This window comes from Abramis brama (assembly GCF_963993115.1).
Source record: "Abramis brama genome assembly, chromosome: 15".
Lineage (NCBI taxonomy): Eukaryota > Metazoa > Chordata > Actinopteri > Cypriniformes > Leuciscidae > Abramis > Abramis brama.
The window spans coordinates 38,808,809-38,822,930 of NC_139977.1; the positions used below are offsets into that span (position 1 = coordinate 38,808,809).

General features: G+C 42.0%; 2 protein-coding genes across 4 annotated transcripts in view; one reads left to right on the plus strand and one right to left on the minus strand.

Moving 5' to 3' along the window:
• The window catches only part of zer1 (zyg-11 related, cell cycle regulator), a 36,942-nt gene extending 36,774 nt beyond the window's left edge, over nucleotides 1-168 (minus strand). Inside the window, exon 1 of the mRNA XM_084136251.1 lies at nucleotides 28-168. The gene's annotated coding sequence lies outside the window, so the exon portion shown is untranslated. The remainder of the gene's footprint in view (nucleotides 1-27) is intronic.
• An 808-nt stretch (nucleotides 169-976) lies between these two features.
• Nucleotides 977-13,631, plus strand: tbc1d13 (TBC1 domain family, member 13). Of its 3 annotated transcripts, XR_014609157.1 has the most exons (13): nucleotides 977-1,076; nucleotides 2,633-2,706; nucleotides 2,831-2,871; nucleotides 2,956-3,017; nucleotides 3,892-3,991; nucleotides 4,076-4,158; nucleotides 5,010-5,169; nucleotides 5,734-5,944; nucleotides 8,896-9,059; nucleotides 11,571-11,731; nucleotides 12,392-12,449; nucleotides 12,529-12,729; nucleotides 13,033-13,631. XR_014609157.1 is itself a non-coding variant. In XM_084136254.1 (12 exons), exons 1-12 carry the CDS (start codon nucleotides 1,054-1,056, stop codon nucleotides 12,592-12,594), a joined length of 1,203 nt encoding a protein of 400 aa, XP_083992380.1. In that variant the 5' UTR covers nucleotides 977-1,053; the 3' UTR covers nucleotides 12,595-13,629. The 3 variants fall into 3 exon arrangements, 2 of the variants coding, with proteins under 2 accessions (XP_083992380.1, XP_083992381.1); XM_084136254.1 differs by having other exon boundaries at nucleotides 12,529-13,629; XM_084136255.1 differs by lacking the exons at nucleotides 977-1,076; nucleotides 2,633-2,706; nucleotides 2,831-2,871 and having other exon boundaries at nucleotides 3,736-3,991; nucleotides 12,529-13,627.
• The last annotated feature ends 491 nt before the right edge of the window (nucleotides 13,632-14,122 follow it).

Sequence of the window (14,122 nt, forward strand, 5' to 3'; positions counted from 1 at the left end):
CGAGCGGCGCGTGCGTGTGTCTCTTACCTGACGCGGGTACACCGACTGACGCGCCGCTTCGATTCACAAGAAACGCAGAAATATGAACATGATCTAATGATGATCTCCACCGCTCTGATGTCAACACAACCTGCGCCACATCCGGGTCACCTGTGCACATGACGCGATCACTTCCGGTTCGGGGTGATTGATCAGGGAACTGATGAGAAGTGGGTTAATGAAGTCCACTCTAAAATCATCCCAGATATTAAATAAGATTAAAAAGTCACCTGTGAACAGAGATAACATGTTTAAATGAGTTCTTTCTATCCCCTACTAAACTAAAGTAATGTAATTTATTTATTTGCCTTTCTTTTTATTTATTTTATTTTGTTTGCTTATTTAATAATTGTATGTATTTTCTGTTTAAATGTCAATACTCTATGATATGTCCCTCGTACAAAGTCAATTGTTCTACTCATTGTTCATTTCAAATGTCAGTAGGATTTATGATAATTGAATAAATGTTAATTGTTACTTGCAAAATGTTAATATATAAATAAATAAAGGTTAATTTAAAAAAAAAAAAAGTCTAAAATCTACCGTTAGTGATAATAACTCCACCTCTGGAAATTCTGACATGAAACACATGCCCGTTTATTTTTTTGATTGTAATATTATAAATTAAATTGAGGGCTGATTTAATCTCTTTTTTATTTACTTTATCTAGGCTACATTCCCCTTGCTTTTAAATATATTATTTGTTATTATTAAAAACGTTATTGTAATGTGTGTGTGTGGGATAATCTATACGACAGTATGCATTTTTCATTCACAAATAAAAATGGTCACACTAATAGTTAATAAACTATAATTTAAAAAACAATGTCCTCAGTCATCAGTAGTCATTCATTAATAGTCATTAGTGTGAGTGTTTTCCTGTTCGGCTCATGATCGTGAAATCATGTGACGCTGATTTGTAATGTGTTGTGATGGTTTGTAACGGAACTAACGCGCGCGGCCCGTGTTTCCGGCGGGCTGTTTTCCCGGAGCGCGCGACTGAACCAGTCCAACATGTCGAGTTCCTACAGAAACAGGTGAGAAACACAACACACACTCGCGATTAAACGCGCATTCTCACTCACACACACACTTTACTTCATCGACACGCGCGACAGATCGCGTTTATATCAGACGCGCGGGTCAAGCGTGATGACACCGCTGAAGTGTGTGTGTGTGTGTGTGTGTGTGTGTGTGTGTGAGAGTGTGTGAGAGTGTGTGAGAGTGAGTGAGTGAGTGAGAGAGAGAGAGAGAGAGAATATGTGTGTGTGTGTGTGAAAGAGAGAGAGTGAGTGAGTGAGTGAGTGAGAGAGAGAGAGAGAGAGAGTGATTGTAAGTTTGTGAGAGAGAGAGAGAGAGAGAGAGAGTGTGTGTGTGTGTGTGTGTGTGTGTGTGTGTGTGTGTGTGTCCGACACCGTCTTCAGTGTGAGTTTTATTGGAGATACAGTTTAAAAGCAGAAAATCATTAATGTCGGTGTTTATGATTCTCAGTCACACTAGATCAGCTGTCAGTCACAGATCAGCTGTCAGTCACAGATCAGCTGTCAGTCACAGTAATGATATCTTGGGTTTGAGTAATTCTCAAATTGATGTTTAGATCTCAAGAATTGACGCTTAGTGTAATAATAATCATTTCATGTTCACCTCAGAAAAGCCTTTCAGCTCGAGAAACACTCGCGTTATGAATCATATACGCACCAGATTACATAATCATCATATTCTTACTCAACCTGCTCTTCAAGATGTCACGTCTCTGAATAAACCCATCATGAAAACTAGTTTTTAATGACAGCCTCCATTTACATGTTTAAAAAATGAATTGGAGTAGAAACATAATTCTGATAAAATATCTAAATGAATCGAACTGAGAGTCGAGCTCAGAACTGAAGCTTGTGAATCGCAGCTTGTGAATCGCAGTCAGATCATGTGTTGTCACTAGATTCGTCTAGATCAGTTTCTAGCTGAAACTGTTTCCTCCTGCGAAACACAACAGAAGGTGTTTTAAGGACGCGTCTGTGAGTCAGGCGAGTTCAGTATCATTAAATCAAATTATTTAATATTTATTTCCAATATTAATATTAAAAATAATGTTCAAGCAGTTTACCTTTTTACCTTTACATTTTTTTCATTCAGATTAATTATTGTTCAGTATTAAAGGAACACTCCACCGTTTTTGAAACAGGGCTTATTCACCGTCGTTCCTACAGTTAGATAGGTGGGCAAACGCATTTTTGTCTCAGTGCATGCATTGTTTTAGTTTGACAGGGTCGGCGCTAGCTTAGCTTAGCATAATGAATGGAATCCTTTGTTGCCAGCTAGCATGGCCTGAGTAAATATATATATATAAATGAACTAAATTAATAACTTTTTTACAACAGAAATGAACCATCACTGATCTGACTTAAGCTGGACTGAGATGCTATTTTCTTCTGGAAACAAACTTTACTGCATTATTCTCCTGTTATCTCTGTAAAGCTGCTCTGAAACTCTGTGTTGTAAAAAGCGCTGTATAAATAAAGGAGACTTGAATGAATGTTTTTCTTCTGAGTGATCATGTGATCAGGTCATGTGACGTGTCTCTGCTGTTCCTCAGGATCCAGGAGTTCAAGGTTTCTCTGAGCGAGCAGAAGCTGGACATGAAAGCGTTACGCCAGCTGTGCTTCAGCGGTACGTGTGTGTGTGTTTGTGTGTGTGTGGTGAGTCAGATGTGTTTATCCACACGCTCTCTCCCTCTCTCTCCCTCTCTCTCTCTCTCCCTCTCTCTCTCTCTCTCTCTCTCTCTCTCTCTCAGGGATCCCGTGTGAAGGAGGCATTCGCTCGCTCTGCTGGAAGGTCAGTCTGGCGTCTCCTTGAGTTTCACTCTTCATCATGTGACTGAATCAATGAATGATAGAGATTTCCTCCCTCGTTCCTCAGATCCTGCTGAACTACCTGCCGCCGGATCAGGCCGTATGGGACTCTTTCCTGCAGAAGCAGAGGTTACACACACTCTCACTGTATTTTACACTGTTTTTAGATGAGGACGTCTCCAGACAGCAGGTTCGGGGGGGCTTCGTCAGGTTCAGCTCACATTTGACCCCAGAATATGTTTTTTTCACATTACACAATTTCAGCTCAAAATCCCCCAGATCATTTATTATGGCTTGTCAAATTTGCCCCTTTTTGTGTGTGTCCCTTTAAATGCAAATGAGATTTAGCCCCGCCTCCGTTCAGAAGAGGGCGGAGTCTTTACACAAGCTTCAGAAACTCCGGCAATAACAAAACAGGCCAATCTCACTCATCCAGAATCCCAGAATCACCAGGAGCGAGTGCAGCCTTACGGAGAGACTCAGGAAGAGCTTCTGAATGTTAGTGGAGACATTTCTGTAGTTGTTGTGGAGTTACACTGATCATCTCATCATCATGTTTAACTTCTCCACAAGTGTCCACAGTTCCTGAGGTGTTTATAAGACAGCGGTGACATGTTCTGGTCAATAGTGTTCAGTGCTCGTCTGAGCTCAACCACAGAACAGCTTCAGGCTTTGCTGGATCTTTGTCACTGCGTTAGAACTGGTCTCTGTTGTCGTTTGTGGAACCAAATGTCGGCTGGTGTGTGTAAACGTGCAGATTAAGGGCTGGTAATATTATAATAAGATCCTCTTCATACGTCAGAAGGAGAGCGAAATCTGATCGGTTTATTTTATAACATGCTTGCAGAGAAAGACTGACCAGAACACTGGGTTGGTAGAAGCACTGGGACCTGATTATAGCACTGACACACGGAGAAACTCAGATTTTCATGATATGTCCCCTTTAAAGTCCCATGTGGAGCACTGAGACATTATGCTAATGAGCTCGACTCTGATTGGTCAGGGATCTGTACGCCCAGTTTCTGAGAGAGATGATCATCCAGCCAGGAATCGCCAAGGCAAACCTGGGCGTGTCTCGAGAGGACGTGACGCTGGAGGATCACGTGAGTGTGAGCGCTTTCCAGGACAGGACAGGAAGTGTGTGTGTGTGTGCGTGTGTGTGTGACGCTCTCGTCTCTCGTCTCCAGCCGCTGAACCCGAACCCCGACAGCCGCTGGAACACCTACTTCAAAGACAACGAGGTTCTGCTGCAGATCGATAAAGACGTCAGGTGCTTCATCACTTCCTCTGTGTGTGTGTGAGAGTGTGTGTGAGAGTGAGAGTGTGTGTGAGAGTGAGAGTGAGTGTGAGAGTGAGTGTGTGAGAGTGAGTGTGAGAGTGAGTGTGAGAGTGAGTGTGAGAGTGAGAGTGAGTGTGAGAGTGAGTGTGAGAGTGAGTGTGAGAGTGAGTGTGAGTGTGAGTGTGAGAGTGAGAGTGAGAGTGAGTGTGAGAGTGAGTGTGAGAGTGAGTGTGAGAGTGAGAGTGAGTGTGTGAGTGAGTGTGTGAGTGTGAGTGAGAGTGAGTGAGTGTGTGAGAGTGAGTGTGAGAGTGAGTGTGAGAGTGAGTGTGAGAGTGAGTGTGAGAGTGAGTGTGAGAGTGAGTGTGAGAGTGAGTGTGAGAGTGAGTGTGAGAGTGAGTGTGAGAGTGAGTGTGTGAGTGTGTGAGTGTGTGAGTGTGAGAGTGAGTGTGAGAGTGAGTGTGAGAGTGAGTGTGAGAGTGAGTGTGAGAGTGAGTGTGAGAGTGAGAGTGAGAGTGAGAGTGAGTGTGAGAGTGAGTGTGAGAGTGAGTGTGAGAGTGAGTGTGAGAGTGAGTGTGAGAGTGAGAGTGAGTGTGAGAGTGAGTGTGAGAGAGAGAGTGAGAGTGTGAGAGTGTGAGAGTGAGTGTGAGAGTGAGAGTGAGAGTGAGAGTGAGAGTGAGAGTGAGTGTGAGAGTGAGTGTGAGAGTGAGTGTGAGAGTGAGTGTGAGAGTGAGTGTGAGTGAGTGAGTGAGTGAGTGAGTGAGTGAGTGAGTGAGTGAGTGAGTGAGTGAGAGTGTGCTGAGTTGTGATGAATATTAATATGCCTGTGTGTGTGTGTGTGTCAGGCGCTTGTACCCAGACATGGCGTTCTTCCAGCGTCCCACAGAGTTTCCCTGTCAGCTGATACTGGATCCTCAGAATGAGTACGAGACGCTGAGGCGGCGTGTGGAGCAGACCACGCTCAAGGCCCAGACGGTGGGCCGGAACCGCAGCGGCGTCACTAACGTGAGTGTGTGTGGGTGTGGAGCAGACCATGCAGCGGCGTCACTAACGTGAGTGTGTGTGTGTGGAGCAGACCACGCTCAAGGCCCAGACGGTGGGCCGGAACCGCAGCGGCGTCACTAACGTGAGTGTGTGTGGAGCAGACCATGCAGCGGCGTCACTAACGTGAGTGTGAGTGTGTGTGTGTGGAGCAGACCACGCAGCGGCGTCACTAACGTGAGTGTGTGTGGGTGTGGAGCAGACCATGCAGCGGCGTCACTAACGTGAGTGTGAGTGTGAGTGTGTGTGTGTGGAGCAGACCACGCAGCGGCGTCACTAACGTGAGTGTGAGTGTGAGTGTGTGTGTGTGGAGCAGACCACGCAGCGGCGTCACTACCGTGAGTGTGAGTGTTCACGTGTTATAAGAGTGAGTAAAAAGAGTGAGTAAAAAGTGTGTGTGTGTGTGGAGCAGACCACGCAGCGGCGTCACTAACGTGAGTGTGAGTTACGTGTTATAAGAGTGGTTTTATAAGAGTGAGTTCTAAGTGTGTGTGTGTGTGTGTTCTGATGCGTCTGCTCTCCCTCCAGGTCAGTTCTCCAGGGAAGGCCTTAAACCTGTATCCCTCCAATGAGTATGAGGTGCTTCCCAACGGATGCGAGGCGCACTGGGAAGTGGTGGAGCGGATTCTCTTCATCTACGCCAAACTGAACCCGGGCATCGCGTACGTGCAGGGCATGAACGAGATCGTGGGTCCCATCTACTACACCTTCGCCACCGACCCCAACAGCCAGTGGAAGGGTAACCCTCTCACTGCTTCCTGCACTGCAAAAATGCTCTTCTTACTCAGTATGGTCGTCTTGTTTTCAGTCTAAATATCTAAACATTCTTAAATCAAGAAGCATTTGCCTAGAGAAGTAAAATGACATAAGAAATACTGTCTTGTTTTCTGTTTTCTTTTCTTAAAACAAGCAAAATTAGTCGGCGCCGATGGCCTCGTGGTCAGCGCGCCGACATGTACGCCGTTACGCTCGGGCGACCCGAGTTCGAGTCCCGGCTTGTGGACCTTTCCCGATCCCATCCCCCGTCTCTCTTCCACCTCACTTCCTGTCAACTCTCTACTGTCCTGTCCAAATAAAGGCAAAAATCACCAAAAAAACAATAAAAACAATAAAATAAAAAAAACAAGCAAAATTATCTGCCAATGGTGTAAGAAAAATTTCCATTCCATTTGAATTAAGTTTTTTTCTTTTTTCTTACTCCATTGGCAGATAATTTAGCTTGTTTTAAAGGTGGGGTTAGTCGTTTTTGAAATATGCTGTTGGCCAGTGTTGACGTTTGAAATCAACCCAAACAATCACACCGCTTCTTCATTGCTCCGCCTCCAGTCGGTCTCGATCCCGATCCCCTGCGAGCGAGTCGAGTGCGCTAACACTGACGCTAAACACCGCATTCACTAGCAGCCGTCAGCGCAACTCTCACTAGCTGTCCTGTTACACGCAATCCAAGAGTGGGTGTCTGTTATCATAGCAAAAACTGTCCCCCCCAGTGTCCCCCCCCCCAGTGTTCCTCCCCCCCCAGTGTTCCCCCCCAGTTCCTCACGTGTTACGACTTAAACCGACATCCGCGTGTGTTTTCGGGCCTTCCCGTGCAGCTCTCTCCAGCGCTGGACAGTGTTTCTAATATTAACACGTTCCTAAAGCTCTCGCCATGATTTCTTCTGAGCTTTTCTCTTTTGTATTGTGTCTCATCTCTATTTCTGCAGTTCAGGGGCCTCATTTATAAACTCATTTATAAACCGCTTCCGACGCATAAGTTGTGATTTATAAAAACAAACTTGACGGGAAAATTTGCGCACCTGCACGCAAACTCTGACCCATGCGTACGAACGTTTTGGAGATGGAGCAGTTTGGCGACACCGATGGTGAGCTGGAGTTAAGCGTCTTTTTGTTGACTTTTAGACAGAAAATCTAAAGAAATACAAGATAATACAAATATAATTTCACTCACCAAGCCTGCCACTTGAAGCAAATATCCATCCGTTCTTAAATGTCCGCGCCAGCGAGCGCGTTGGGCCGTTTAGTGAAACTAACGCAGTTTAAATAAATAAAATAATGGGTATACCTAATAGATGCATTACTTCGTCTGCTAATAAGAAATTGTATAATATTCTATCCTTTGCTGCCAGGAAAAATATTTTACTTAATTGGATCAGTGATAAATCTCCATCCCTTAAAGGCTGGCACAAGATCATTTTTGAGTTGATTCCCCTGGAGCGCCTTACTTATGTGTTACATGGGAAAACGGGCCAATTTTACAAAGTCTGGACTCCATATCTGGACGCTTTGGAACCTTGTCTTCGCCCTATTATATTACAAGGAACAATGTAACTGTAACTTTCTGGACATTTAACCTTATTTTTTTTGTCATCCTCTTCATCTTTTGGAAATGTTATTTTATACATGCTATAATGTTGTTGTTATTTTCTTTGCACAAATCTGCCTAATTGTATGGTCCTGTTTTATATCAAAAATCTGAGTGTTTTTTTTTTTTTTTGGGGGGGGGGGGGGGTGGGTGGGTGGGGGGGGGGGGGTTGATGTCTTGTTATATTTGTATTTCAAGAAAAAATCAATAAACATAATTATAAAAAAAATAAATAATAATAAATAAATAACATAATGATTTAAACTGTTTTACTTCTGATATAAAGCATTTAGACTAAATATGCCATTCAAATTAATGGCGAACACTTAAACATGAAATCATTACTGAGAAGTTACAACATTTTTTATATTCAAATTCAATCAATAGAAATATTTGTTGTGGATGCGATGTTTTTGAACACTTTTCCTGTAGAGTGCTGTGTTTTAATGTTTTAACCACTGAGATAATTGCTTATCATGATAATACAAGATTGTCTGAGAAAATAGTTTCGTGCAAATAATGCCCAAGGCCTTTCTGTTTCCATTAAAAATATAAATCAATTCAAAATACTATTCGGCCAGTGGAAAAGATGAAATGTATTTTACACTATTTGATTCATGTATTCTAAAACAAGACAAGGATAGGCAAGTACATGATTTTTATTAATGTAATGTGTCTTGTACCGTTAAACGTTATCACGTGGATGAATAATCATATGCAAATGATATGCAGATGAGGGTATGCATAGTAAAACTAGGCGTTGTAAGCTCCATATATGGTTATTTCGGGGTGGAGACGCATGTGCGCACAATCTTCTGCTGACTGGGATTTATAAAGTGAATTCTGCGCAGGTTCTGGCGTACGAACGGTTTTATAAGTCTGAATATTTTTTTGCGTACGTCATTTTTGGCTTTCAGGCGCACGTACACTTTTAGTAAGGTTCCTACGTTTTATAAATGAGACCCCAGATCTCCCTCTTGCTCGTTCTCTCTCCTCCACCGTCATACGCCCCCTAATGCTGATTGGCTGACACGTTTGTTGTTGTGTCGGTCCGACTAACATCCAGACTGCATATTTCAAAAACGACTTACCCCACCTTTAAGGAAAAACTCACTTAATTAACTTTTTTTTTTATTATCAGAAAACAAGATAGAATTTCTTATGTCAATGTACTTCTCTGGTAAATGCTTCTTGATTGAAGAATGTTTAGATATTTGGACTGGAAACAAGACAAGCATGCTGAGTGAGAAAAGCATGTTTTGCGGTGTACTGTTGTGTACTGTTGTGGATGAGTCCTAGATTAGAGTCTGGGTGTTCTTGCGTCTCAGAACACGCGGAGGCCGACACCTTCTTCTGCTTCACGAACCTGATGTCTGAGAACAGAGATAACTTCATCAAGAGCCTGGACGACTCGCAGTGCGGCATCACCTTCAAGATGGAGAGCGTGTTCTCCAAACTCAAGGAGAAGGACACCGAGCTCTACATGAGACTGGTGACAACATCTCTTTATTAGTCTTTATTCTTTGGTGAAATTACATGTAATTACTTATAAGGGTTTTCCAGTTTCCATCTGAGCATCTGACACTTTTTAACCCTGTTCTGATGATTATTATTTGAGTTATCATGGCATAAACACAAAGTCTAGCTGGACTACAAACTAAAAATCACTGTCCAACTTTATATGACAAACAGAACTGCTTCCAAGGGCTGGGCAACGATTTATCGCATCCAAAATAGAAGTTTGTGTTTACATAATGTACTGTGTAGAATTATTTTGTATATTTAAATCCACACACATATATGCATTGCATGTATATATTTAAGAAATATTTGCATGTATTTACTGTATATATCTGTATATATAATTTATATTATATAAAAATATTTTATATATAAAGAATATTTTTTTTAAATATATACATGCATTTGTGTGTGTATTTATATATACAAAATAATTATACACAGTACACACACACATATATTATGTAAACCCAAACTTTTATTTTGGATGCGATTAATCGTTGCCCCGCACTACTGGGTTCCCAAACAACACGACCGCGTTTATTGTGTTTGTAAGTAATTTATTACAAAAGTTATTATAAACAGCGGCTTCTCCTCCTGCAGCAACTTCTATTGTTGTTCATCATATTTTGCGCCAGTTTATCAGGAAATAACTTCTTCGACTCCCTTGATGGAAATGGTGCTTTATTCACAAATGCTTTATGCCATATTCCAATTTTACACATTAGTTAAATTTGCATCTTTGGATGGAAACACAGCTATTGATATTGTTTTGACATTGTTTGATATTGTATTGTTTATACTAACCGTCTGTCTGTGCTTTTGTCTGTCTGTCTGCTTTTGTCTGTCTGTCTTCTTTTGTCTGTCTGTGCTTTTTTCTGTCTGTCTGCTTTTTTCTGTCTGTCTTCTTTTGTCTGTCTGTCTTCTTTTGTCTGTCTGTCTGCTTTTGTCTCTGCTTTTGTCTGTCTGCTTTTGTCTGTCTGCTTTTGTCTGTCTGTCGTCTTTTGTCTGTCTGTCTGCTTTTGTCTCTCTGCTTTTGTCTGTCTGTCTTCGTTTTTGTCTGTCTGTCTGCTTTTGTCTGTCCGCTTTTGTCTGTCTGTCCACTTTTGTCTGTCTGCTTGTTTGTTTGTTTGTCTGTCTGTCCGCTTTTGTCTGTCTGTCCGCTTTTGTCTGTCTGTCGACTTTTGTCTGTCTGTCCACTTTTGTCTGTCTGCTTTTGTCTGTCTGTCCACTTTTGTCTGTCTGCTTGTTTGTTTGTTTGTCTGTCTGTCCGCTTTTGTCTGTCTGTCCGCTTTTGTCTGTCTGTCCACTTTTGTCTGTCTGCTTTTGTGTGTTTGTCTGTCTGTCTGCTTTTGTCTGTCTGTCCACTTTTGTCTGTCTGCTTTTGTTTGTTTGTTTGTCTGTCCGCTTTTGTCTGTCCACTTTTGTCTGTCTGTCCACTTTTGTCTGTCTGTCTACTTGTGTCTCTGTCTGCTTTTGTCTGTCCGCTTTTGTCTGTCTTCTTTTGTCTGTCTGTCTGTCTTTTGTTTGTCTGTCTGTCTTTTGTTTGTCTGTCTTCTTTTGTCTGTCTTCTTTTGTCTGTCCACTTTTGTCTGTCTGCTTTTTTGTTTGTTTGTTTGTTTGTTTGTCTGTCCGCTTTTGTCTGTCCGCTTTTGTCTGTCCACTTTTGTCTGTCTGTCTGTCTACTTGTGTCTCTGTCTGCTTTTGTCTGTCATCTTTTGTCTGTCTGTCTTTTGTTTGTCTGTCTGTCTTTTGTTTGTCTGTCTGTCTTTTGTTTGTCTGTCTGTCTTCTTTTGTTTGTCTGTCTTCTTTTGTTTGTCTGTCTTCTTTTGTTTGTCTTCTTTTGTCTGTCCACTTTTGTCTGTCTGCTTTTGTGTGTTTGTCTGTCTGTCTGCTTTTGTCTGTCGGTCCACTTTTGTCTGTCTGCTTGTTTGTTTGTTTGTTTGTTTGTCTGTCCGCTTTTGTCTGTCCACTTTTGTCTGTCTGTCTGTCTACTTGTGTCTCTGTCTGCTTTTGTCTGTCTGCTTTTGTCTGTCCGCTTTTGTCTGTCGTCTTTTGTCTGTCGTCTTTTGTCTTTTGTTTGTCTGTCTGTCTTTTGTTTGTCTGTCTGTCTTTTGTTTGTCTGTCTGTCTTTTGTTTGTCTGTCTTCTTTTGTCTGTCTGTCGTCTTTTATCTGTCTGTCTTCTTTTGTCTGTCTGTCGTCTTTTGTCTGTCTGTCTTCTTTTGTCTGTCTGTCTTCTTTTGTCTGTCTGTCTTCTTTTGTCTGTCTGTCTGTCTGTCTGCTTTTGTCTGTCTGTCTGCTTTTGTCTGTCTGTCTGCTTTTGTCTGTCTGTCTGCTTTTGTCTGTCTGTCTGCTTTTGTCTGTCTGTCTGCTTTTGTCTGTCTGTCTTTTGTCTCTCTGCTTTTGTCTGTCTGTCTTCTTTTGTCTGTCTGTCTGCTTTTATCTTTCTCTTCATCTGTCTGTCTGTCTGTCTGTCCACAGCAAGAGCAGAACATCAAGCCTCAGTATTTTACCTTCCGCTGGCTGACGCTGCTGCTCTCTCAGGAGTTCCTGCTTCCAGATGTTATCCGGATCTGGGATTCACTCTTTTCGGATCAGGATCGGTTTGAGTTCATCATCCCTGTGTGCTGCGCCATGCTCACGTAAGATCAGTCTCACACACACACACACACACACTCACACACTTAATCTTCAGTAATCTTATAGATTTGACTGCACTGACGATATTAGATGAGAACAATACTTGAGCTGAATTGGTTTGAATAATGACTCTCTTCGCTGCGTCCGAAATCTAATACTTCTCTACATGTGAATAAGTAGTAAGTCTGAATACATAGTATTTGAAAAACAGTCGGCGAAAAGTCCCCGGATGACCTGCTACTTCCTCTGAGATTCTGAAGTGTGCATATGATGGACTCTCTACTATCCCATGAGGCCACGGGAGAGGATTTGTGACACGTTACATGACAGTAACAACATGGCGGCTGTAGTGCGTCTGAATTGCATTCAAAATACCCATATTCATACATAACATACTTTTTTAACAGTTGTGAAGTTCAACTTTAGATGTAGTACCGACTCGGACAGTATGAGATTTTGAACTTGGATTTTGGATTTGCTTTATAGCTAAAACAGAATTAGTCTCACATTTGATGAAGTTTCATTGATTCTGATATTTTCCTGTTTATTACTGTGAAACTGCTGTGAAACGATCTGGACTGTATAACACGGACTAACTTGTCCTCAGTTAGTTCACATTGGCTTGTTTTTCCTCTGTGCTTTAAGTCTTTGTGTTTTTGCAGGCTGATTCGAGATCAGTTACTGGCTGGAGACTTTACAACCAATATGAGATTGCTGCAGGTAACCCACACACACACACACACACACACACACAGGCTAATATCGCCCTCTAACCTCCCCTCTATCTGCTATTTTTCAGGATTATCCCATCTCTGATGTTCATGCCATCCTCATTAAAGCTAAAGAACTGCAGGAAGGCTTGTAGCCATGCCCCCTCAGGCTCCGCCCCCTCAGGCCCCGCCCCCAGCCTGATGACTGACAGCAGTGCCGCCCATCCGACCCGGGTGGGATCCATCGTTTGCCTTTGTGTGATTGAGCGTTTGGTCTTACCGTCTCTCAGGTAGACGAGTGTGAGAGAGTGTGTGTATGTGTGTGAGTGACTGTGTTTACTGTTGAACGCTTCTAAAGACCAACACACTGACACACACACTCACACACACTGCAGATGGGACTCCAGGAACACTCCAGAACTCTGATCTTAATTACTACAGTATAAATACTGAAGAGAACAAAAGATTCATCACATCCACAGTGTTTGATGGACATTATACGGCTGTATTTATATCAGTGATTGTTTACTGTCTCTGTTTTGTTTAATACTTGATCACGTATCTTTCACAAATGAACAAAATCCTGACTGCAGATTCTTGGGGATTCTCCGGTTCATCCGTGAGCGAATCAAAGCTTCATGCAGGATTTCCCTGATCCAGAGGAGTGTGTGTTCATCCGACGTGTGGCTTCCTTCAGAAACTCCAGCATGAGCTCATCTTTCAGATGAAATGGCGTTAGTATCCCATCATCCCTCTCTTTAGATGCGTAACCAGTCAATCTTCCACTAATAATAATAATGCATTAGTTTCGTCACACTAATAATGACTGAGCGCTCTGTGTTTGTTTGAGGGAACTTCTGCTCAAATTTTATGATGGGTTTTTATAAATGTGTTGCAATTCCCCTTTTTTTAAATGTCATGTTGTTTTTGTATTTTAAATCTGGTTGGGAAATGAAGGACGGATTGATGCTCTTCTTCTTTTAGTCTCTTTGTTGAATGTCTGGCCACACGTGTCTTTCTGTAACCGTTCCTTCATTATGTACATTTGAAAAGGATTGTTTTTCTTTTGCATGTGAAGATGTTTTTGTATGAAGGCACCTGTAGTTCTTGCCATTGTATATCAATGTTTTTACAGTGCTTGCACAATAAAAAAAAATTAAATCTCAAAATATTAAAATCTAGAACGTTCCTGTGAAGGTGCGTTCACATCCGTCACACACCAGCATAAAGTTCATCTGACAGTTTCAGTTTCAAACTGCCAACATCGCTCGTTTTATCTCTGCAAATCAGTGCGAATGGTCCTTTATATCAGCAACTGTCTGCACTGCATGAGCGACAGAAAAACACATTTAACGAGCATGAAATTAAACTCACCACATCTATTTTATAAACTCACATTATTGAACTTGTGATCGATTCATCTGTGCATTTTCACTTTTTAAAAATTATTAATTTTTGAACTCTGTAATGATTAATCTTAAATGGATCTTCCAGTAATTTAGTCAACTTAAGTCCCGCCCCTTTATTATTGTGTGTATATATGTGTGTGTGTCTGTCTATGTGTGTATGTCTGTCTGTCTGACTGTATGTGTGTGTCCGTCTGTCTGTGTGTCTGACTGTATGTGTGTATGTCCGTCTGTCTGTATGTGTATGTCCGTCTGTCTGTGTCTGTGTGTGTGTGTG

Excerpts from the sequence above, each read along its gene's own strand:
- tbc1d13 (XM_084136254.1), top strand. The coding sequence starts at position 1,054 with ATGTCGAGTTCCTACAGAAACAG. Across the intron at positions 2,872-2,955 it reads TTCGCTCGCTCTGCTGGAAG|ATCCTGCTGAACTACCTGCC; the intron begins GTCAGTCTGGCG and ends CTCGTTCCTCAG. Across the intron at positions 5,945-8,895 it reads CCCCAACAGCCAGTGGAAGG|AACACGCGGAGGCCGACACC; the intron begins GTAACCCTCTCA and ends CTTGCGTCTCAG.